Source organism: Dipodomys spectabilis, unplaced genomic scaffold (assembly GCF_019054845.1).
Source record: "Dipodomys spectabilis isolate Male_0828 unplaced genomic scaffold, ASM1905484v1 ptg000671l, whole genome shotgun sequence".
Taxonomy (NCBI): domain Eukaryota; kingdom Metazoa; phylum Chordata; class Mammalia; order Rodentia; family Heteromyidae; genus Dipodomys; species Dipodomys spectabilis.
The window spans coordinates 361,166-384,037 of record NW_024871348.1 but is presented as its reverse complement, the minus strand read 5'-3'; the positions used below and the strand labels follow the sequence as shown (position 1 = coordinate 384,037).

The 22,872-nt window shown below is 44.4% G+C and overlaps 1 protein-coding gene across 1 annotated transcript in view; it reads left to right on the top strand.

The window, feature by feature from the left end:
* The window catches only part of Mical3 (microtubule associated monooxygenase, calponin and LIM domain containing 3), a 145,992-nt gene that overhangs the window by 43,359 nt on the left and 79,761 nt on the right, over positions 1-22,872 (top strand). The window contains exons 2-12 of the mRNA XM_042672120.1: positions 2,879-3,213; positions 5,418-5,625; positions 8,143-8,259; positions 8,887-8,988; positions 9,475-9,630; positions 11,553-11,653; positions 13,972-14,229; positions 15,217-15,332; positions 17,421-17,547; positions 18,841-18,937; positions 20,261-20,408. Coding sequence (XP_042528054.1) covers positions 2,950-3,213; positions 5,418-5,625; positions 8,143-8,259; positions 8,887-8,988; positions 9,475-9,630; positions 11,553-11,653; positions 13,972-14,229; positions 15,217-15,332; positions 17,421-17,547; positions 18,841-18,937; positions 20,261-20,408 — 1,694 coding nt within the window. The 5' untranslated portion in view covers positions 2,879-2,949. The remainder of the gene's footprint in view (positions 1-2,878; positions 3,214-5,417; positions 5,626-8,142; positions 8,260-8,886; positions 8,989-9,474; positions 9,631-11,552; positions 11,654-13,971; positions 14,230-15,216; positions 15,333-17,420; positions 17,548-18,840; positions 18,938-20,260; positions 20,409-22,872) is intronic.

Genomic DNA, 22,872 nt, shown 5'->3' with positions numbered 1-22,872 from the left:
GACCAGGAGAGGCTTTTAGAGATACGTGGTTCGCATTCAGCGAGAATATCATGGTTTTGAGTGCTCTGAATCTTGGCAAGAAGTAGACAATGGCTGTTGATTCCAAACAGAGAAAAGTCATTTTACCCCTCGGCAAGAAGCAGATCAGACCTGCTGTGTTCAAAGCTTGCCACACATTTAATTGTGACCCTGGAGGAGGTAAGGTTGGTTGTGAACACAGGTGGTGGGTAGGAGCCGGGGTTGTACTGTGTTGCCTGTTCCCAGAAGGGTAAGTAACAGCTGTGGTGATCCCACACCAGAGGGAAGAGGCAGCCCCACCGTCCTGCCCTGCCCCTTCACCCCTGCGCCCAGGCCTCTGCCCCCGTGCCCCTCCTCCCCACGCACCCCACCCCAGGTGGCAGCACTGCCTGGGACCTTTATTTCCAATCCCTGGTTGTTGTCTGCCATTCTTTCTTCTGCCTCTCTAAACACATCTGGATTTTTCCTCTCCTACAAGCCATCTTTGACAAGCCAGCTTTTCTAAGATAAGCCTTAGCATGAAAGAAGAAGGTGCTGTTTTTGTTTTTTGTTAAAGGGCTTTAAATTATTTTGCTGGTTCTTTCTACCAGAGGTAAAACCTTATTTAGGGGAAGCTAAAAGTCAGTTCTAGTTAATTCCTTTATTTTATTCTTGTTTCTATTTGCTGTGCTGGAACCTAATGTGCACATGCTAAGCAAATGTTCTGCCACTGGGCTGCATGTACTTAAGATTCCTAGTTGCTTTTCCTACTGGACTCTTGGACACATGGATGTTGGAAGGAGCTATATTTATTAGCAGTGCACATTTTAATATACAGAGCTAGGAAAGGTTGTTGAGTACTAGAAGAGGCCTAGCTGTTGATAGGGAAAACACCAGGGAAGCTCAGATCCCGTATTTACTACTTTCCCATGAAATTTAAAACGTATCTCCAGCTGATTTGGCTTAGTCAGCTGCGACAGTGAGATGTAGAGAAAAGCAGAATGTTACTTTTTCATAGTGGGCAATTCTTTCTCACATGCAAACCCTGGGCCTAGTCCGTGTCTTTGTGAAACTGGGTGCCTATCCTTTGAGAGCCGATTTCATAGGCACTTGCGGCTTAAACCATCAGGTTTAAGTCACTTCACGGTTGTTTTTTATAGTGTTTGATTCTCTCCTAGTCTTCATTTAGCTAGCCATTTAGTAAAACATTTTACCATTTAGTAAAAATTTTGCATGGTGCCTTTATCTTCCTCTTCTACATGTAGGATTCTTTATCTACTGCAGTGCTGGCTTGGTGGACCTGAATTCCTGTAGTCTGCATTTATTTTGTTTTTCCTTCAATTATGAAAGTTAGCTTTGTTAGATGCAGTAATATAGGCTAGGTAGTAATTTTCTTTCAAGGCTTGAAATACATCGTTCCATATTCTCCTTGGTCTTAAGTTTCTACAGTTATTCTGATAGGTTTGCCTTTGTATATGACTTGGCACATCTCTTCTAATGTTCAATATTCTTTCTTCATTTTGTGCACTTAATGATACTTTTTTTTTTTTTGCGGGGGGCGAGGGGGAGGGTCTGGTCATGGGGCCTGTACTCTGGGCCTGGGTGCTGTCCCTCAGCTCTTTAGCTCAAGGTTAGCGCGCTACTACTTGAGCCACAGCGCCACTTCCAGGTTTTTTTTTTTTCTGCCTATGTGGTGCTGAGGAATCAAACCCAGGGCCTCATACATGCAAGGCAAGTGCTCTACCACTGAGCCACCTTCCCAGCCTTAATGATACCTTTAAGGGTGTTGTTGTTGTTGTTGTTGTTGTTTTGTCAGTATTGGGACCTGAACTGAGGGTCTGGTTGTTGCCCCTGAGCTCTTTCTCTCAAGGCTAGTGGTGCTCTCACCACTTTGAGCCACAGCACCACTTCCAGTTTCCCAGTGGTTAATTGGAGATAAGAGTCTCGTGGGCTTTGCTGCCCAGGGTTGACTTTGAACTGAGATCCTCAGATCTCAGCCTCCTCCTGAGTAGCTAGGATTATAGGTGTGAGCCACCAGCACCCAACACTCTTAATGTTTTAATGATAATATGATATGAGGAGGTTCCTTCTGGTCTTCTCTGTTTGGTGCTCTAAAACTGCTTCTGTTTTCAACCCATTGGCTGTCTGTCACGACTTCCCAGTAGTCTGAACTGGAAAGGTAGAAATCATTCTTGCCTCTTTGATCTGTAAGAGTCCCTGGTTTTGTTTTGTTTTGTTTTTTTGGGGGGGTCCGGTCATGGGGCCTGAACTCTGGGTCTGGGCACTGTTCCTCAGCTCTTCAGCTCAAAGCAGCTAGTAAGTACTCTACCACTTGAACCACAGCGCCACTTCCGGCTTTTTTTTCCCCTGCTTATGTGGTGCTGAGGAATCGATCCCAGGGCCTCAAGCATGCAAGGCAAGCGCTCTACCTCTGAGCCACCTTCCCATTCAGAGTCCCTGGTTTTACTTCCCAAGCACATCCTGCACTTTTTCCTTCCTTATGTTCCAGAAAGCCTGGCGGCCTCCTTGGAGGTTCATCTTCAGTGTGTGTGTGGGAGACCGCATCTCCCTACCCTATGGTTTAGGTACTCTTGCGCCTCTTTCTAGTGGCACTTAGAATGACACTAGAAAGTGTATAGTATTCTATAGAACATTCTGTAGTATCCCATAGTATTCTGTTCATGTGTCTTTCTCATCCACTAGACTGTTAAGATCCCTGAAAGCAGGGCTGTTACTCCTCTTGCATGCCTGCAATGTGCCTGGGAAGCCTCACTGCACATTGGCTGGGTGCGTGCATGTTACCACTTGGGAACTCTGCTTTGGAGAAGGGTATGTAGACACAGAAGTATTGACCATTCTTTCTCTTCCTTCTCTTTATTAGATTAAGGTGACAGTGTCTGGTGGATCAGCAGCCCTCCCGTTGCCCCTCTCGGGGTGCTGATTGTCGAGAGCATGGAGGAGAACAAGCACGAGGTGATGAACCAAGCTCATGTCCTTTTCGACCGATTTGTCCAGGCCACCACCTGTAAGGGAACCCTCAGGGCCTTCCAGGAACTCTGTGACCACCTGGAACTGAAGCCTAAGGACTACCGCTCCTTCTACCACAAGCTGAAGTCCAAGCTCAACTACTGGAAGGCCAAAGCCCTCTGGACCAAGTTGGACAAACGGGGCAGTCACAAAGACTACAGAAAGGGAAAAGCATGTGCTAACACCAAGGTGAGGGCCTGTCTGCTCTTGGCCCTGGGGTCACTGGCACAAGCATTTAACCTGTGCCAACGAGAAGGATTGAGAGAGGTGGACAAGGCGAGAACCAGGCAGTCTGTTCTCAGCCTAATCAAAGAAGTTAAGTTTAGGTTAAAACTTTACAGATCTGCTACTCATGTTTGATTTCACTGTTCCATGTGTCACTCCCTATTCTGAGCCTATTTCTTGCGTTTATGTATCGATATACAAAGTCTCAACTGTTTAAAAATAACCCTAGGTCAAATATATAGAAACTTTTTGTCGATCATGGGTCTTGAACTCTGGGCTTGGCCCTGTCCCTCAGCTCTTCAGCTCAAGGCTAGCATTCTACCACTTCACCCACAGCACCACTTTACATTTTCTGGTGGTTTATTGGAGATAAGAGTCTCACGGACTTTCCTGCCTGGGCTGGGTTTGAACTGTGATCCTCAGATCTCAGCCACCTGAGTAGCTAGGATTATAGGCGTGAGCCACCAGCGCCCGGCTCTATAGAAACTTTTTAAATATTTATTTGGAAGGAAGGAAGTCACTGAACTACCATGGAAAGGACGTAAGTCACTGAGCTAGGCCCCTTAGCACGCCATCTGACACAGGAATGATGTAAGGCACTGAAGTAGGCCCCTTAACACCGCATCTGGACATAGGAAGGACATAAGCCGCTTAGCTGGGCATCCTAGCTAAAGATTCCAAGGGATCCCTTGGCATCCCATCTGAACATGGCTCCTGGGATTTGTATGTCATCTTTACCAAGTCCTCAGTCCATACTCAGCACCTGGCCAGGAATTTCCACATGTTTCAGACTATCCTGTTCATATTCCAAACGTCTATGTTTGTGAGTTGCACTACTTCTCCTGCCTTTACAGTATACAGAAGTAAGATTTCCGTGAAGCAGGTTGGCTTGGACAGAGACTTGAGGTGTGCATTCACTTGTGTGGAGCAGGCGTGAGGAAGTGGGGAAGGAAAGAGACGTTTCCTGCCTCCTTCCTTGTGAGAACATGTTCTCTGAGGTATTTGGGAACAGTTAGCCGGGAAACAAATTTGCAAATGACGTCAGTTTATGTTATTTTGGCCTTTCATGAGCTTTAATTTGTCCTGTATGGATGTGTGAATGCCTGAAGACCCACCCTGGTCAAAAAGTTTGAAGGTATGACTTCCATGAGCGATTACTAGACTTCAGTAAGAATGAAGGAAGGGGCCAGAGAGGGTGGAAGTTTAATGGTAGGATGCTTGTCTGGCATGCCTGAGACCTAGGATTCTATCCTCAGCACCAACATCGAACAAACAAAAATAGATAAAGGAAGATAAAGAAAAGGAGCGCAAAGCCATGTTCTCTTTCTGCGCACGCTAGTCTCACCTCACCCCAGTCCTTCGCTAGAGTGTGGATTTTCAAGAGCATTTCCGTGACTTTCACCCTGGAAATAACAACTTTACCACTCATTTCACCACATGAAACTTCGGATCTTTAGAGTTGCCTCCTGGAAGTTGTTTGTGTGGTAAAGCCAATCTGGATTCAAAGATTGCTTTGACCATATATTTAATAATCTGTAAAATGCTAAACTTAGAAAGATATGAGAAGGTCCTCTCCTGCTAATCAAAGCTTAAAAGTGAATTTTTCATCTGGGTGCTGGTGGCTCACGCCTGTAATCCTATTTCTCAGGAGGCTGAGATCTGAGGATCAGGGTTCAAAGCCAGCCCAGGCAGGAAAGTCCATGAGACTTCTATCTGCAATAAATCTCCAGGAAAACCAGAAGTGGCGGTGTGGCTCAAGTGGTAGAGCACTCACCTTAAGCTGAAGAGCTGAGGGACCGTACCCAGGCCCATATTTCAAGCCCCACAACCAACAACAACAACAACAAAAAGTGAATTTTTCTTTCATATATATAATTTGTTCAAATGGCTACCCATTTAAATCTATTGCAGATCTCTGAGCTTTCCAGGTTACCACTGTACACAGGTGCTGGGCTTATGCCTTGTGCTAACAGTTCAGTTTTCTTCACCCACAGAGTTATGAGCTCCCTCAAGCCATCACAAGTATTGTTACTCAGATGGGCCTGAACATTTCTTGGGGGAGAATAGCCTGAGTGGAGGGTTTTCACAAACCTGGCTCTGATGTCATGTAACTACTCTAGAAGTGTAAGAGGTACAGTCTTTGCTCTAAAAGTTGCTGTGTTTTTCAGTGTCTCATCATTGGTGCTGGTCCCTGTGGTCTGCGCACAGCCATCGACTTGTCCTTGTTGGGAGCCAAGGTGGTGGTTATTGAGAAGCGAGATGCTTTTTCCCGCAACAATGTCTTACATCTCTGGCCCTTCACCATACATGATCTGCGAGGTCTGGGTGCCAAGAAATTCTATGGCAAGTTCTGTGCTGGAGCCATTGACCATATCAGTGAGTAACACCGGCGCTCTTGTAGGGTTCCACCCTTGCCCTGCCTGCATGCTCAGTAGACTTCAGACAGGTAGGGTACCTCAGGAATTCCTACTCAGCAGCCTGGTCTATTCTGATCCTATTGGTATCTGTTACGTAATTCACAGTCAGAAGACCTGCCACCAGTGGTTCTGTAACTAAGATCTCAACTACAAGTATCCCCTAGGCAAGGAGAAGTTTTGGCTTAGCCAAAAGTTGTCTCATCTCATCTTGGTCTGAGCACTTGTGGTGTGGGGGATAGGTAGGAGGCAGGTGTGGAGAATCAGGTAGCCAGTTTGGTTCTTAGTTCAAGGAGAGAAGTGCACAGGCAATTACCTGTCTTCTGTGTGATCTTCCAAATGCTCTGCTAGTATAAGAACTGAGTGCCAAGGGAACACAAGCTAGGAAGCCACACCTAGAGAAGCAGAGTCCTAGATGAGTTGTGAGTGGGAAATTGATACTGGATCCCTTTGGTTTTTGTTTTGTTTTGTTCTGTTTTGTTTCTGGTTGGTTGTGGGGCTTGAACTCTGGGCCTGGATGCTCTTGAGCCACAGAGCCACTTCTAGTTTCCTGGTGGTTAATTGGAAATAAGAGTCTTACAGACTCTCCTGCCTGGGTTGGCTTTGAACTGCGATCCACAGATCTCAGCCTCCTGAATAGCTAGGATTACAGGTGTGAGCCACTGGTGCCTGGCAAGGATCCCTTTGTTTAGACAGCTCTTCTAGTCTGTTACCACTTGCAAACCTGTTTGAGATCTGTTACTTTTCTTTTTTTTCTTTTTGGTCGGTCATGGGGCTTGAACTCTGGGCCTGGGCCCTGTCCCTCAGCTCTTCAGCTCAAGGCGAAAGCTCTACCACTTGAGCTACAGCGCCACTTCTGGTTTTCTGGTGGTTTATTGGAGTTAAGGGTCTCACAGTCTTTCCTGCCCAGGCTGGATTTGAACCGAGATCCTCAGATCTCAGCCTCCTGAGTAGCTAGGATTACAGGCTTGAGCCACCAGCGCCTGGCGGATCTGTTACTTTTCTGAGATGATTTTTTTTAAATGACTGTAAGTGGTCTGTCTGAAAACCAGTTCACAGTAGCATCTACATTCTTAAGTTGTAGGGTGTGTGTGTGTGTGTGTGTGTGTGTGTGTGTGTGTCTGGGGTTTGAACTCAGGGTTTGGGCGCTGTCTGAGTTGTTCTCTCAAAGCACTCTAACACTTGAGCCACAGCGCCACTTCTGGCCTTTTCCAAGTAGTGTATGGAGATAAGCGTCCCATGGACTTTCCAGCCCAGACTGGCTTCCAACTGTGATCCTCAAATCTCAGCCTTTTGGGTAGCTAGGATAACAGGCATGAGCTACCAGCGCCCAGCTTGTTGCCGTCTTTTTGAAAGTTGATTATTATTAATGATCCCAGGGAAGCTTTATCGAAGAACCCTCATTCTGAGCTATTCTACCTCTAGATGTGTCCTTTGAATGTAGTCAGCTCCTGGACTGTTTGCTGTCTGAAGTGGTTATGCCAGTTATTCAAAGTGCTGGTGGACAGTTGGCACGCTTCCCTGGCAGAAGAGGCTCTCTGCTCATATGCCAGGCTGTAATTTGTAATGTGTCTTGGAACCCACAGTTACCTGCAGAAAGAGAATGTGTGCTAGCACAGGATCCCATGTGTCTTTAGGAACGTGTCTCAGAAGGGAGGGTGATGCATGGTAAACTGAGGAAAATAACTGGGAGGACTTAGTGGGTTTTCATCTGTCCCTTGCAGATTAGTCATGGACTGCTGGTCAGTTGGCCTGTCACAGAGCCCAGGGGTCATTGTCTAAGTTTATCTCCCTTGGAGGTGGCAGGATTAATTTGGGGGGCTAAGCATCTTACCTCAGGAACCAGATTTCTGTTTCTGTGTACCTGGTTTTGGTGTCAGATCTGGCACTGATAGGAACTCACTGGACATCTAATAATGGTATTAACCTATAGTAATGAATGAGATTGGACCTCATTTTTTACACAGCAGAGTCGTGGTGGAGAGGGTGTTAAGAGGATAGGATTGGATTCTGATCTCCCTTATGTACCTGGTCAGAGTGTATGATGGTTGGTGGTGGAGTAAGGTGAGAAGCAGTCACCAGGAGCATGTTTGGAAGCCACTTGGCATGTGTCCTCTGGTGGGAGCCATGCTGTAGTCCAGAGGAAGGCAGCTCTGCTGTAGTGATGGCTCTGAATCAGGGGGAAATAGAAGACAGTCTCCAGTTGACTGCTGTGTTGTCTCTAAGCTTTGTTCCAAATTCCCAACCCAAGAGATGGAAGTGGCCCTGCAAGTGCCTAAGAATGTCTCTTCTACCTATTTGTATTTATCCTTAGAAAGGGAGCAGAGGCTAGTGAATGTGGCTTGGAACGTGTCTCCTGGTATAAACACCTTTGAGAACTTGATCAGACGTGTATGCCAGTGGCTGGGAGTCTGAGGAGCTAGTGCTGTGGGTCTCCTCTCCATGTGCTCTCACCAGCATAGTTTCTGTATTTACCCAGGTATCCGTCAGCTCCAGCTGATACTGTTGAAAGTAGCCTTGATCCTAGGTATCGAAATCCATGTCAATGTGGAATTCCAAGGACTTGTACAGCCTCCTGAGGACCAAGAGAATGAACGTAAGTTGGATAGAGCAAATGAAGATGGCTTAGAAGGCACTGAGTGGGGGCAAACAGATGCGACCAAGGGAGAAAAGCAGAAGCACTTGCAGGTATTTACAGAACTAGTGAAGGGGCTTCATCCGTGCAGCTTATACCTTTGAGGACTTTGGACTTCGTGAGGAGGCCTTTGAGCAGTAGTAGACATTAAAGACATTTGTGATATAGAAAACCAGGAGGTGGAGAAAGTGCCTTGGTGAACTCATCAAAGCTGTTTTCCGTCTAAGCAACTGTCCTCCATTCTTGTTTTTTGTTTTGTTTTGTTTTGTTTTTTGGGTCCAGTCATGGAGCCTGAACTCTGGGCCTGGGCGCTGTCCCTCAGCTCTTCAGCTCAAGGCTAGTGCTCTACCACTTGAGCCACAGCGCCACTTCCAGCTTTTTTTTTTTCTGCTTATGTAGTGCTGAGGAATCGAACCCAGGGCCTCATGCTTGCAAGGCAAGCGCTCTACCACTGAGCCACCTTTCCAGCCCCTCCATTCTTGTTTTGATTTGGGATTTTGTGCAATATCATTGCCTAGATATCTAGAACTGTTTTGGAAGTGCAAATTTGGTCAAGATAATGATCTTTACTTTGCCTTTTGTCCACAGGGATAGGTTGGCGGGCACTGGTACACCCCAAAACTCATCCTGTATCAGAATATGAGTTTGAAGTGATCATCGGTGGGGATGGCCGGAGGAACACGTTGGAAGGTACTGGCCTTGTTCCTTTGGTTGGCTCATAGAAGAATAGAGGCCAGTCCTGCCCCCAGAAGTGTCAACCCTTAAGAATTTGCACGTGTTGATTTTAATCGAGTGATACTTCATCCTTCCTCTGGCACCTTCTGAGGGAACTTCTTGAGTACCGGGAGATGTGCTATACTTTGAGAGGTTGACACTGCAGGATTTAACCAACATTAATAAACCAGCTCCCCCTCTTTTTAAATGGGATCCCCAGTACTAGGTGATATTTTGGTCAGGTAGATTTCAAATAGTTCGTTAATGATTCAGGAGACATTCACTTCATTCCTGATCTGATAAAATTCTTTGGTAGGTGAACGAGCTTATCTACCCTAAAATTGTTCTATTGATTCTCACCCCCCACATTCCTTAATCTCTTCTTCAACATCCCCAGCTTCATTTGAAGATCATCTTTCTACAGCCAACTGTTGCTACCTCTGAAAAGTTCTCTCCCTACAGGATTTCGTCGGAAAGAATTCCGTGGCAAACTGGCCATTGCCATTACAGCAAATTTTATTAACCGGAATACAACTGCAGAAGCCAAAGTGGAGGAGATCAGTGGTGTGGCTTTTATATTCAACCAGAAATTTTTTCAAGAACTGAGAGAAGCCACAGGTTGGTGCCTCCACAGGAGTAAGGACAGGAAAACCAGGCACGGGCCTTCCTGAGGGCGGCTGGGTGGGCTCTTGATGTCTCTGGGTCTGACTTCAGCCTGTGATATGGCAGTGACTCTGCTGTTGCCTTCCGCTCTCTCATCACCTCCTCCTTTGCTCTTTGTGTTCTGGTCCCACATGCTCTTACGTTCTCAGTCACCCACCTGGCCTGCTCTGGGCTTTGTTTATATTGATTTATTGGTTTAAGAAATTGCTTTTCTGCCTTCTACCACCTCCTCTACAGCCTTTGCCTCTGTACCTGGGGTGAAGCCATGGTGCTGGATAGAGCAAGCCTCCAGGTAGCAGTAGTCTGGTTTTACTGAGGATCTGACATTAGTTTTTAAGGATGTAACCATCTGCCAGGTGCACTGGCTTAGGCCTATACAGTAATGCCAGCTACTTGGAAGTGGAGATAATGAGGTCATAATTTTGGTCCAGGTGAAAACTTTGAAAACCTATCTCAAGAAAAAAGCTATACGTGGTAGTTTAATCCGAGCTGTGTAGGAACCAGAGGTAGGAGGATTGTGATCTGAGGCTGGCCTGGGCAAAAAGCACAAGTCCCTGCTTGGAAAACAATGAAGGCAAAAAGATGGGGTGAGGGGAGGGTGGGGTGTGACTGGAGAAGTAGAATGCTTACCTAGTAACCACACTGCCCCCCGCCCCCCGCAAAAAGAATGTGTGCTTGCTCAAAAGCAAAGCACATGCTAGATAGAGATGTGCTTGTTGTTTGGTAGATTTGAATAGATTAACTTCATTTATTTGTTTGTTTGCTTGCTTTTTGGTCTGAAACTGGGACTCAAATTTAGCATTTGACTCTTTTGCTCAGAGCACTATCAACTAAGCCTTGCCTCCAACCCCTAGCTTAGTATTTTGATACAACTAAGTATCAGTCTTCTAGAACTTCCTTTCTTTCCATTTTATTTATTTATTTATTTATTTTTGCCAGTCATGGGGCTTGAACTAAGGGCCTGAGCACTGTCTCTGAGCTTCTTTTGCTAAAGGCTAGCACTCTACTATTTGAACCACAGTGCCACTTCCAGCCTTTTCTGTGTATGTGGTATGAGGAATCGAACCCAGGGATTCATGCATGCTAGGCAAGCACTCTACCACTAAGCCACATTCTCAATCCTGCATTTATTTTTGATTAACTGAATTAAACAGTAGTTTACTCAGCTTTCAAGCATCTGTTCTGTACTTGAGTCTAGGAGACCAGGCACCAGTGGCTTACGCCTGTCAGCTACTCAAGAGGCTGAGATCTGAGGATCGTGGTTTGAAGCCAGTCCTGGCAATACCTCTGAGAGACTTTTCAACCAGCAAAAAGCTGGAGAAATGTTGCTTAAATGGTAGAGTGCCATTCTTGAGCAAAAAAGCTAAAGAGTTCAAGTCGGGTACTAGCATGGGCATGCATGTGTGTGTGCGCACACTCATACATAGGAGTTTAGGGGATTCCTCCTTGGTCACTGTCAAAGAGATTTAACCCATTAACTCATCCATATCATCTTGTAAAGGTTGAATTCTTTTTCTTGTGTTTTTGTTTGGTTTTCTTATTCCATACTGGGGTTTGAGCTCAAGACTTCTTCTGCTTCCTAGATTGGTGTTCTACCCATAAGCCATATCTCCAGTCTGGTTTTTTTCCCCCATTCTTATAAACATTTTTTTCTCATTGTTTTTAGGGTTACCAAAGGTGCTAAGTCAGTTATAGAGTAAGACCAAGGGAAACAAAGCCCTCCTCATGAACTGAACACATAGGAAATCAGAATCCAGGCCTGGACATCTTTCCTGCCTGGAGTTTTCCAGTCCTGGCTCCTAGATCAAAGCATAATCTTTCTGTCTGCCATAATGCTCTAAGTTCAGAAACTCTTACAGTACTTTTTTTTGTCACAGGTATTGATTTGGAGAACATCGTCTACTATAAAGATGATACGCACTATTTCGTTATGACAGCCAAAAAGCAGAGTTTACTGGACAAAGGGGTGATACTGCATGTGAGCAATAGATTTCTTTCAAACCACTTTCTGTTGAACTGCTTAATATGATCACCAAGAGAAGGAGTTTTATGATCTGATGGAGGTTTTTTTTTCCCTCAAGAGAAAGAAAATGAGTGCTGAACACATCTCCTGGAAGCCCCTGTGGCTTATAATTTTAAAAGTCTTTATTAGGATTGAAACTATAACTAGAAGTAGAGTGTAGAGTATTATGAACTCATGTGCCCATCACCTGGCTTTAACAGTTATTACCATGAATGAAACGACAATCTACTCATTTCCCCTACTGTTGGAGTGTTTGAGAGTATTTTTCAGATGTCTTGCCATACATCATGTCCAGCTTGATTTTAGGTGACTTGCTGGTGGTTGTAGTTAGTTACATATGACTAGTTAATGATTGGACCAATAAGCAAGGCTTGGTGTTATGACAGCCTTATGACAACTCTTAAGTTAACTGGTGATATGGTTATTAAAGATCTAGGCAATACTGATTGGGTTAGGGCCTGTTTAGGCCTCCTCTTGATTGAACAAGTGCCCACTATTGATCTTCAGCCAGGTTCAACCTCCCTTTTACCTTTGTAACTAATTTGTATGTGGTATCTGAGTTGATGATGTGAAATTTGAGACTTAGGGAGAGCTGTTGAAGTCTTACTTAATCTCCTGGTAGTAATGTTAGCATTACTGTTCCGATGTAATGAGACAGGTGGAAGCAGAGAAGTCTCAGATAGGCCAATCTGGGCCTGTAGTTCCCACCAGGCTTGCGGCCTTATCTCAGGGAGGGAGCCCTTTGTCTCTGCAAGATGATAATGCTTCAGGTCCCTCTGGTATGAGTCACGCTATTGCCTTATCTGAGTAGAGTGGGGAGTGAGCTGATGAGCACGTGCCTGCAGTACAGAGTGTGCTTTCCACCCATGAACCTTGTGTCTTTCTCAGCATAGTGGTTCTGTATGTGTTCAGGGAGCAACAGGACAAAGCAGCTTGTACAGCCCATTCTGCCCAAAACAAAGACCAGATGTGTTTGGCTAGATGCTTTATATAGTGGGTTTGTTCATTATCTGGGGCTGTTTTATTGCTTTCAGTAAAACAATTGGGATGCCTGATGACTTAAGACTTAAATGTGCCATCTGGGCAGAGTTGTGGTTATCAGTAAAACTTAGATAAAAGCAATATAAAACAGCAAGATTTGACTTCCTTTTTTTGTAGAGATCAGGGAGTATGCCTTCTAGCATGCTGCTAGATATTAAACCCATTATGGCCACTTAATGTTGAACAAACACTACTTCTGGGACCAACTTGAGTGTTTGTATTTTAGCTTTTGACATCTTGTCATTGTAGCTGGAAGTACCATCAGAGGCACTTGGAAACTGTAGGCTCCCCTCTAGGAGAATAAAATCTTGACTCAGTGTAAGAACTTCCAGAAACAGAGGAGTTTTTTGATCCCTATGTGGAAAGTCCATTTTTAGACAGCCTTGTTTTTCTTTATTGGTGCTTTCTAGACTTGCAGAATCGTACGTATGGTTTGATAGCATCTGATCCATGTTCAGTATAACGGCTGGACTGATGCTGCTCTCGCCTGCACATTTCTTTGCACTGAAGGTTTTGGGTTCTTCCTTTGGGTGTAATAAGCTATGCAAGTCAAAGTGTTTTACGTCATCCTAGTTACTAAAAAGGCACCCAGAAGATAATATAAACCATAAGTGCTCTTTCAGTTTACAGAGTATTGTCACATAAGCTACTAGATATTTACTAGATAATTCTGTTATTAGATATTCTGGACAGCTCAGGTGGATTGGCCAGGAATTCAGGAATAGTGACTTGCTCTTTAATGAGTAGAAAGGCTAAAACTGTTTGTAGGCAGAAAAACCCATTTACTCTTGGAAACAGGCTCCCATGAATCTTTTCTTTTTAATAATATGTAAAAGATTTGGCTTACAGCTAGGTGCTGGTAGCTCACTCCTGTAACCCTAGCTACTCAGGAAGCTGAGATCTAAGGATCACAGTTCAAAGCCAGCTTGGGTGAGAAAATCCATGAGACTCTTATCTCCAATTAACCACCAGAAAACCAGAAGTAGAGCTGTGACTCAAAGTGGTAAAGCACTACCCTTGAGCACAAAGAGGTTCAGGGATAGTACCCAGGCCCTGAGTTCAAGCCCCATGATCAACAACAACAACAACAACAAAAAGATTTGACCTGGGGAGGTGAAATCACACGAGTGCGAAGAACAACTGTGAAATGAGGTAAACCTAACATGTGTTGCAGGGTCCGGGCTGGCTTAGCCTAGACTTTTCTTTCTTGTGTCTCTGTTGTTCTTGGACAGGACTATACTGACACAGAGCTTCTGCTCTCCCGGGAAAATGTGGACCAGGAGGCCCTGCTGAACTACGCCCGGGAGGCGGCGGACTTCTCCACGCAGCATCAGCTGCCCTCTCTGGATTTCGCCATCAATCACTATGGGCAGCCCGATGTGGCTATGTTTGACTTCACGTGTATGTATGCCTCTGAGAACGCTGCCTTGGTACGGGAGCATAACGGACACCAGTTATTAGTGGCTCTGGTTGGGGACAGCCTCCTGGAGGTGAGTGCTAAGAGCACTAAGGTGCGCTCTTAATCGCATGGGCTGTAGTAAAGAGGCAGTCATGATGCAATCAAGTCTAGGTACCCATGCTGTGGAGGGATTGTGTTAGCAATGTTGGCAGATTCCCTGTAAGACACAGACAGGGGTTAGGCCTCTAGGACCAAAGTTAGTTAAGTATAAGTGGAAATTCTGCAGGTTTTGTTTTTTTTTTGGTCAGCCATGGGGCTTGAACTTAGGTCTTGGACATTGTTGCTGAGCACTGTCTCTGAGCCTCTTTGTGCTCAAGGGTAGCGCTCTACTACTTTGAGCCACAGGGCCACTTCCAGTTTCCTGAGTGGTTTATTGGAGATCAGAGTCTCACAGACTTTCCTGCCTGGGCTGGCTTTGAACCTCGATCCTCAGATCTCAGCCTCCTGAGTAGTTAGGATTATAGGTGTGAGTCACCAGCTCTCAGCATTGGTGGCCAAATACTTCTGTCAGTAGCAAACTCTTTATTTGTTCCTTAGTTAACTTCCCTCTTAAAAGATGAGTTATGTTTTTAACGTATTTATAATGTACTATTGTGATTTTTTTTTTTTTTTTGTGCCTTTGGTATGTTCCTCCCCCCCAGTATAACCCCTGATTTCACTGTATTTGATTCCAGTGCTCTGCACCTTGTATATACACTTTTCTAATTTGGGGAGGGGAAGGGAAAAAACAAAATGCTTAAATAGGGTTACAGGTTGACCCATTGTAACAATGAGATGTACAAGACACTACGTTGAAAATGAGCTGTACAACTTCGGCAGGGGGAGGTAATTGGGGAGGTGGGGAAGGAAGGGATGGTAGGGGAAAAACAAAGGAGGAGGCAACAATGCTCAATAGGAAATGGACTCATTACCTTACTTATGTAACTGTAACCCCTCTGTACAGCATTTTTACAATAAGAAAGTATTAAAAAAAAAAAGATGAGTTATTTTAACTCCTTATTTAATATTTCTTTCATAGCCTTTCTGGCCAATGGGAACAGGAATAGCCCGGGGCTTTCTTGCTGCTATGGACTCTGCCTGGATGGTACGAAGTTGGTCTCTAGGAAGCAGCCCGTTGGAAGTCCTGGCAGAGAGGTAACAGGAAGAAACCTTGCTCTCCTCCATGGGAAAACTAGGGAAGAAGGAGTGGCTTATGTCTAGGCTAGGTGCAGGCTCTTCCTTCTATATTTCTTCAATAAAGATACTTCTATAGTTAAGTAAAAGAAAGGCAAGATAATGTTTCATAAAATCATAGACACCTCAAGGCAGTCTTAACTAACTGCTCCCCCCGAACCCCACCCCATGGTCCTAGGGCTTAACTCTGGGCCTGGGTGCTGTCTATGAGTTCCTTTTGCTCAAAGCTAGCACTCTACCACTTGAGCTACTTCCAGCCTTTTCTGTGATTAATTAGAGATAAGAGTCTCACGCATGAGCCACCGGTATCCAACTCTAACTGCTCTTTTCTTATCCCCTTTTCAAATTGAATTGGTTATTGGTGGGTGGTGTCTGTATCTTTGTGTACCACTGAACAGTGCTAATCCCTTTCTGATGAGCACATGAATGAATGTAGAGAGATAGCATATTAGATCTTGTTCTGTATGTTTTGTTTGGGAGAACATCTCACAATTAGGCAACAAAACCAAGATCCTCCAGTGTCAGCCTCCCAGAGTGGATTACAGGATTACAGATGTACACTACACCACAACAGATCTTCTTTTCTTTAATCCAGGAAGACTTATGCTAATGATACCAGTGTGGTAATGGGCATATGTTAAAGTAAGAAATCAAAAGTGACTTTCTCACAATAAGCCACCAAACTGCTCATAAATGTTTCAAAAACCCCTGAATAAAAGCAGATTTTTGCCAGGGGCCAGTGGCCTCAGACCTGTAATCCTAGCTACTCAGGAGGCTGAGATCTGAGGATCACGGTTCAAAGACAACCTGGGCAGAAAAGTGCCCGAGAGACTCTTATCTCCAATAAACCTCTCAAAAACTGGAAGCAGCACAGTGGCTCATATGGTAGAGTGCTACCTTTGAATACAAAGAGGCTCAGGGACAGTGCCTAGGTCCTGAGTTTAAGCCCTACTACTGACAAAATAAAAGCAGATTTTTAGAAATCCTCAGCTTTAGCTCATGCTTGTAATCCTAGCTACTAAGGAGCCTGAGATCTGAGGCTCACAGTTTGAAGTTAGCTGGGACAGGAAAATCTGTGAGACTATTACCTCCAATTAACCCCTAGAAAACCAGAAGTGGCTCTGTGACCCAAAGTGGTATAGCACTAGCCTTGAGCAAAAGAGCTCTGACTTCCAAGTCCTATGACAGAAATGAAACAACAAATATCCTCAGATTTGCCTGCTGATTAAGAACTAATGTTTTAGCTGGGCACCAGTGACTCATGCTTGTAATCCTAGCTACTCAGGAGACTGAGATCTGTGGATCATGATTTAAAGCCATACCAGGCAAGAAAGTCTGTGAGGCTTGTATCTCCAATTAACCGTCAAAAAGCCAAAAGTGAAGCTGTGGCTCAAAGAGTAGAGCAGTAGCTTTGAACAAAAAAAACTCAGAGCCAGTGCCCAGGCCTGAGTTGAAACCCTAGGACTTACACACACACACACGCGCGCGCGCACGCGCACACACACACACACACACACCTTTACTAAAAATTTCACTCACACACACACACCTTTACTAAAAATTTTCTGAATGAAATTGGTAGTTGATACTGTATTATCATGTTAATTCTGTTTCTTAAGGCTTTCTGGATAAATGTGGTGGCATTCTTTTTCATCTGTTGATTCCATAATATTGTAGTTAAATATACTTGTAAACACACACACACACACGCACGCACGCATGCACGCACGCGCACACACACACACACACACACACACACACACACACACACACACACCAGCCTTTTAAATTAGAGCCAGGCATTTGCCACTGCTCACAGCAGCATTGTCTTTACTCTCTTGACTCTTTCCTAGCCAGCTGCCCACGGAGGCACTGAGCGGTGGGTCTGAGAGGGGAGGGCTGGTACAGTGTTGGCGGGCACTCACCAGGGATACATATTTGCTGTATATATCAGATAATTTGGTAGATTGTCCCAACAGTTGTTACAAAGGAGAGCAAGCTCTCTCTGGTGCTTGTCATTACTGAATGTACTACTGTGTATTATTACAGGGAAAGCATTTACAGGCTGCTCCCTCAGACCACCCCTGAGAATGTGAGCAAAAACTTCAGCCAATACAGCATCGACCCTGTCACGAGGTACCCCAATATCAACATCAACTTCCTCAGGCCAAGCCAGGTAAGAGCCTTCTGGTCAGTTGCTTGTGTCTTTGTCTATTCTTGGGCCTCCATTGTATTGAAGCATGTTTGATTTAACTATGTTTGGTATTAATACAGCACATACTTTGAGTAATCCACATGGAGGTGACTGAATTTGTGGAAGGTATTATTTTCCATCAACACATTAAATAGCTGAGGCATAGAGTTGTTGAAAGACTTGCAGAAGATCAGAAGTGACAGAAGCTGGCCATGGTAGTTCACACCTACAATGCCAGCACTCCAGGCTGAAGAAGCAGGAAGATTGCAAGTTTGAGGCAAGCCTGGGCTACATAGTATCCTGAAAAGTAAATAAACAAACATCATACACACACAGACACAGACACACACACACACACACACACACACACACACACACACACACACACACGCACGCACACACGCACACACAGTGGCAGTAACTGTGGCCCCAGGACTTTATCCCATGCCTCCTAAATCAAACTGTTTTTGTTCAGTAGCTAAGAAGTGTGACTTCCACCATTGGTAACTTGTGACTTGTACCATTCATTTCACTTTTTCTGAGCCTCCATTTTTCATATGAGAAATCTCAGATAATCACTTTTTTAATTTGTAATGGCAAGTGTATTGCCTAGTTCGAAGAATTTTAAAAGGTGAAGTACTCTGTACAAGTAGAAGTTAGTGCTAATTTTAGTCATTTTTTTCCCCCTGTTCCTCAAAATCTTTGTAACTTCATTACTCTATTGAGAATGAATCTTGACAGTTCCAAAAAGTAGAACAAAGTTTTAGGAAGAAGCCTATTAGACTTATTAGCCTAGATTCCGAAGTAAGTTTTTATTCACCTTCTACCTGACGTTGACACTTTTGAGGCCACGTGCTGTGCTCTGTGTGTGTCTGTGTGCACGCATGTGTGCATGCATGCATGTGTGTATACTTACACTGTGCTATAACAATCTGAGTAGACAGCCTTAATTGTCCATGGAGACTGTTCAGAGGGACCTCGATAGCTAAGAGGCTTTAAGCACAGCTTAGAATCAGTAAGTCATTCCATATAACCTACATAAGGATTGTAAGGTCTTCATCATAATTTCTGTCTAAACCTTATCTTGGGGCTGGTGTAGAAGCTCAGTAGAATACATGTTGAGCATGTTCAGCGTCCTGGGTTCAACCCCTAGTACCAATGAAAATTAAAAATAAACTTTAACCAACCTGGGTTTTCAGCTTTCACTTTAGTCATTTCTCCTTTCAGCTGGGAATTTGTTACTTAGTTTGATTTTCCTTTTCAATTTTCTGCCAGGTACGCCATTTGTACGATACTGGAGAAACAAAAGATATTCATCTGGAAATGGAAAACCTAGTGAATTCCCGAACCACCCCGAAGTTGACTCGCAATGGTAAGTTCTGGTACTGTCCTTTGTAAAGGCAAGTGACCTGTCCAGATAAGTACACGCCTCTCAAGGCTGTGCACAGCACCATCTAAGGCAGTGTCCACAGCCAGTGCCTCTGCCCTCCAGAGACTGTATCTGGGGACTGTTTTGGTTTGGCCATGACGGGTAGATTTGCTACTGGCACTTAGAAGATACAAGCCACGGAAGTTACTAAGTTGCCTGCAACGTAGAAGGCAGGTCCACAACAAAAAATTACCTTGATCTGTGGCATTATGAGGAAGTAGAGGTAAATCAAACCCAGAGGCAAGAGAAAGAACATGCATGGACAAGAAAGCTTGTGTTCACCCATACACGTCTGCAGGAGACTTTGCACAACAGATGTCATGTTAGCCATGTCCTGTGACAGTACCATAGCACAACAGTAACGGTGTAGGCTATTTCCTAGCACCAGGAGTTCTATGTCTCAGACATTTCCACTGGGAAAGACTTCATAGAAATTTTATGATGAAGGATTCTTACGTTCACAAGTTAGTGCCAAGCTAAATATTTTCAGCTGTCTTAGGGAAGAGACTAGACTTTCTTGGACCCAAAAGGGAGCTGAGATTCCCTCGAATAATCCACACCAGAGCTCTTCTGATGTGAGGTTGTTGGGGTCCAGTGAGCTGGAAAACATCGGAGTGTTGCATGTTTTTGCCTATTGGATGTCTCAGGATGTGATCATTCAAAATACAGGGTGCCAACCTGGGTCCAAGGATTGTTCTGGTCTCGGGTCCTTGGCCTGCCTTATCAGTGTCACTCCAGTTTCTTCACTTGGCAAATCGCTTGTTACTTTAGAAAGTGTAAGAGCAAGTCTTTGGTTACATTCCATTTATGGTGCTAGAGATAGAGCGGAACCTTTTCTAATCTAATCTCCCCATGTTGCTGTGAAGGAAAAGGCTTCATCAGCCAGGTGCCAGCTGACTCTCCAGGGAGATCCTGGGCTACTGCCAGCGAGGGTGACAGCTCAGCAGGCACTGAGCTCTCTCCTATTCACTGTGTCAGTCCTCAGGAGTGCTTCAGTGGCAGGTCAGTGTCACCCAGCTGTGAGATATCTGACTGTCCCCTGGAGCATTGACTTTGGAGGCTGACATAGTGGTACCTAAATTATTCCTATCACGATACAAGTTATTTAACTTTATACCTTCCTATTTTCCATTGAATCTGCTACTGACCATTTTGTCCCTACACTCAGTAAATTTTCCAACTGGATATGTTAACTGAAAGAAATCCTATGTAATTCAGTGTTGTGGGTGACTACACTTCCAATAATAATTGTTTTCATTACTTTAGAGTCTGTAGCTCGCTCAAGCAAACTTCTGGGTTGGTGCCAAAGGCAGACAGATGGTTATGCAGGCGTAAATGTGACAGATCTCACCATGTCCTGGAAAAGTGGCCTGGCCCTATGTGCGATTATCCACAGATACCGCCCTGACCTAATGTAAGTTGTGACCAAACTTGGTGTTTTATTTTATATCTGCTGAAATCTCAGCGTTTCCTGCTACCAAGTATGTAAATTTTGTTCTTTTTCCTAGAATAAGATTTCTAGACGGCTGGGATTTCTATATAGTTACTTTTAAAACTCCATGTGTCAAGAGTTAAATAGCTCAACCTAGGAATAGTTAGCTTTGGGGCTGGGAAGGTGGCTCAGTGGTAGAGCGCTTGCCTTGCATGCATGAGGCCCTGGGTTCGATTCCTCAGCACCACATAAGCAAAAAAAGGAAAAAAAAAAAAAAGGCAGGAATAGTTAGCTTTTTAAAAATTCACAGTATTTAGAAGGTCAAAACTGCTTTTAACACCCACCTGGACCTGTTAGCTTCACACAGAGGAAAACTATTTATTGGCCCTGGATTGAACTCTTCATTTTGGCCAGCTGTCTCCGGAATGCTATTGGTCACAAGGGAAACCTGGCTAGAACACTTTGGCTAGCTCAAGACAAATATGTCATTACCAAAGAAACAGAGAACAATGGGTATTACTCAATTCATGATGGCTTGTTGGCGTTTTCTTTGTTAAAGACTGCTCTTTTACAAACAGATGTTGTCAAGCTCATGAAGTGCATATCATTTTACCCACTGGACCAGTAATACCTCTTTGTCCATCCTTCACTCATCTGTCTACAGAACCAATGCACAGGGGCAACTCCAAGTCCACTGACATGACCAGCACACTTAGATTCCCCCCATGTTACCATGTTACCATGGAACTCAGAGAGATTCAGAGGCAGAAGTAGAGCATGTTGAATTATTTTGGTTGACTATCTTTTTTATTACTAGGTTCACTTAAGGACCCACTTGTTTGTTTGTTTTAATGGTTGATTAAGGAATTCTAAATCCCTATTTATTATGTGACAGTTATAAGCTAAGACCTAGTACATACATACAGCTTTATAGAGTTTATTAAAATGAGGAGTATGGAATGTTGGGTGAATACAGTTATAAGACTCAACATATATACATAAAAATTGAACTGGAAACAATGAGATTGGTAGAAGTAGGGATAGGTAGGATGTGTGGGAGGAGGAAATGGTAGAAGGGCTGACTCTAATCCAGATGCATTGTACACACAAATGGACACATTAAATTATAACACCCCCCCCCTTGTACAACTATGGGAAAATAACTGTGTGTGTGTGTGTGTAAAGAGTATGAGTTAGGTGCCAGTGGCTCACACCTGTAATCCTAGCTACTCAGGGGGCTGATTTCTGAGGATGATGCTTCAGCTAGGTAGGAAAGTCCATGAGACTCTTATCTCCAGTGAAGCACCAAAAAGCCAGAAGTGGAGCTCTGGCTCAAATAGTAGAGTGCTAGCCTTGAGCAAAAAAGCTCAGGGAGAGCACCCAGGCCTTGAGTTCAAGCCTCAGGGCCAGAACACACACAAAAAAGTATGTGTAAGACCCTGGGTTTGATTCTAAACCCAATAAAACAAACAAAAGTAAAGAACTCTAGCTGGACATGGTGATTGATGCACTTTTGTAATCCCAGCACTTAGAAGGCTGAGGCCGGAGGATTGTGAGTTCAAAGCCAGCTTCTACTATATAGTGAGGCCCTCTCTAAAAACAAACAAGACAAACAACAAAAATGGAGTGGGCTAGGGGGTGTCACTTAGACGTCAAATGCTTGTCTAGCGTGTACCAGGTCCTGGGTTCAATCTCAGGAGCACAGAAGTTAAGGGAGGGATGGTTCATGTGTACACGGATAACGTGTGTATCCCCCGTGCTCCTGTCACTTGTACATCTGGATATTACTGAAAGGTAAACACAACATTTTCATTCCCAGCAAAGAAAGAGATGGATCTGAAGAGCAGCTTGAGGTAAATTGTGACACAGGACAGAAATGTGCTTCAGGAGGGAAGGCAGGGTGAGGCAGGAGTAGTGAGGGGTGGGGGTGGATGTGGTGTGGAGGAGACCCTTCCTTCCCATGAGATCCTGGGAAAGGCCTGCACAGAGCAGCGAGTGCCTTACACAATGAGCACCCACAGTCACAGACAGACGTGATTATTGAAAAATGGAAAAGTGCCACGGGGTCAGTAAGGCTGCCAGGTGAATTTGAAATCACCCAAGGAGAAATGCTAGTTACCATTACTCTGATTAGCAAGAAGCTTAAAACCCAGGGAGAAGTATTTATTGATCTAAATACTAAGTAAAATTCAAGACAATTACTAGTAGAAAAACTTGTGATGATGGTTTTGGATTTGCTCCTCAGGAGAACGCTGAACAGGATTCACCAGGGCTGATGTGTCAGAATATTCGAGGCCACGTGGAGCAGTTGATCCCAGTAGAATCCAGACTGGATTCGTGTCCCTTTTGAACATGAGTTCTGTATTTATGTCTACAAAATAGAGACATCAAGTGTAGGAGAATACATATTAAAGATCACTCCTATCATAGGCTTACATTTTACTAA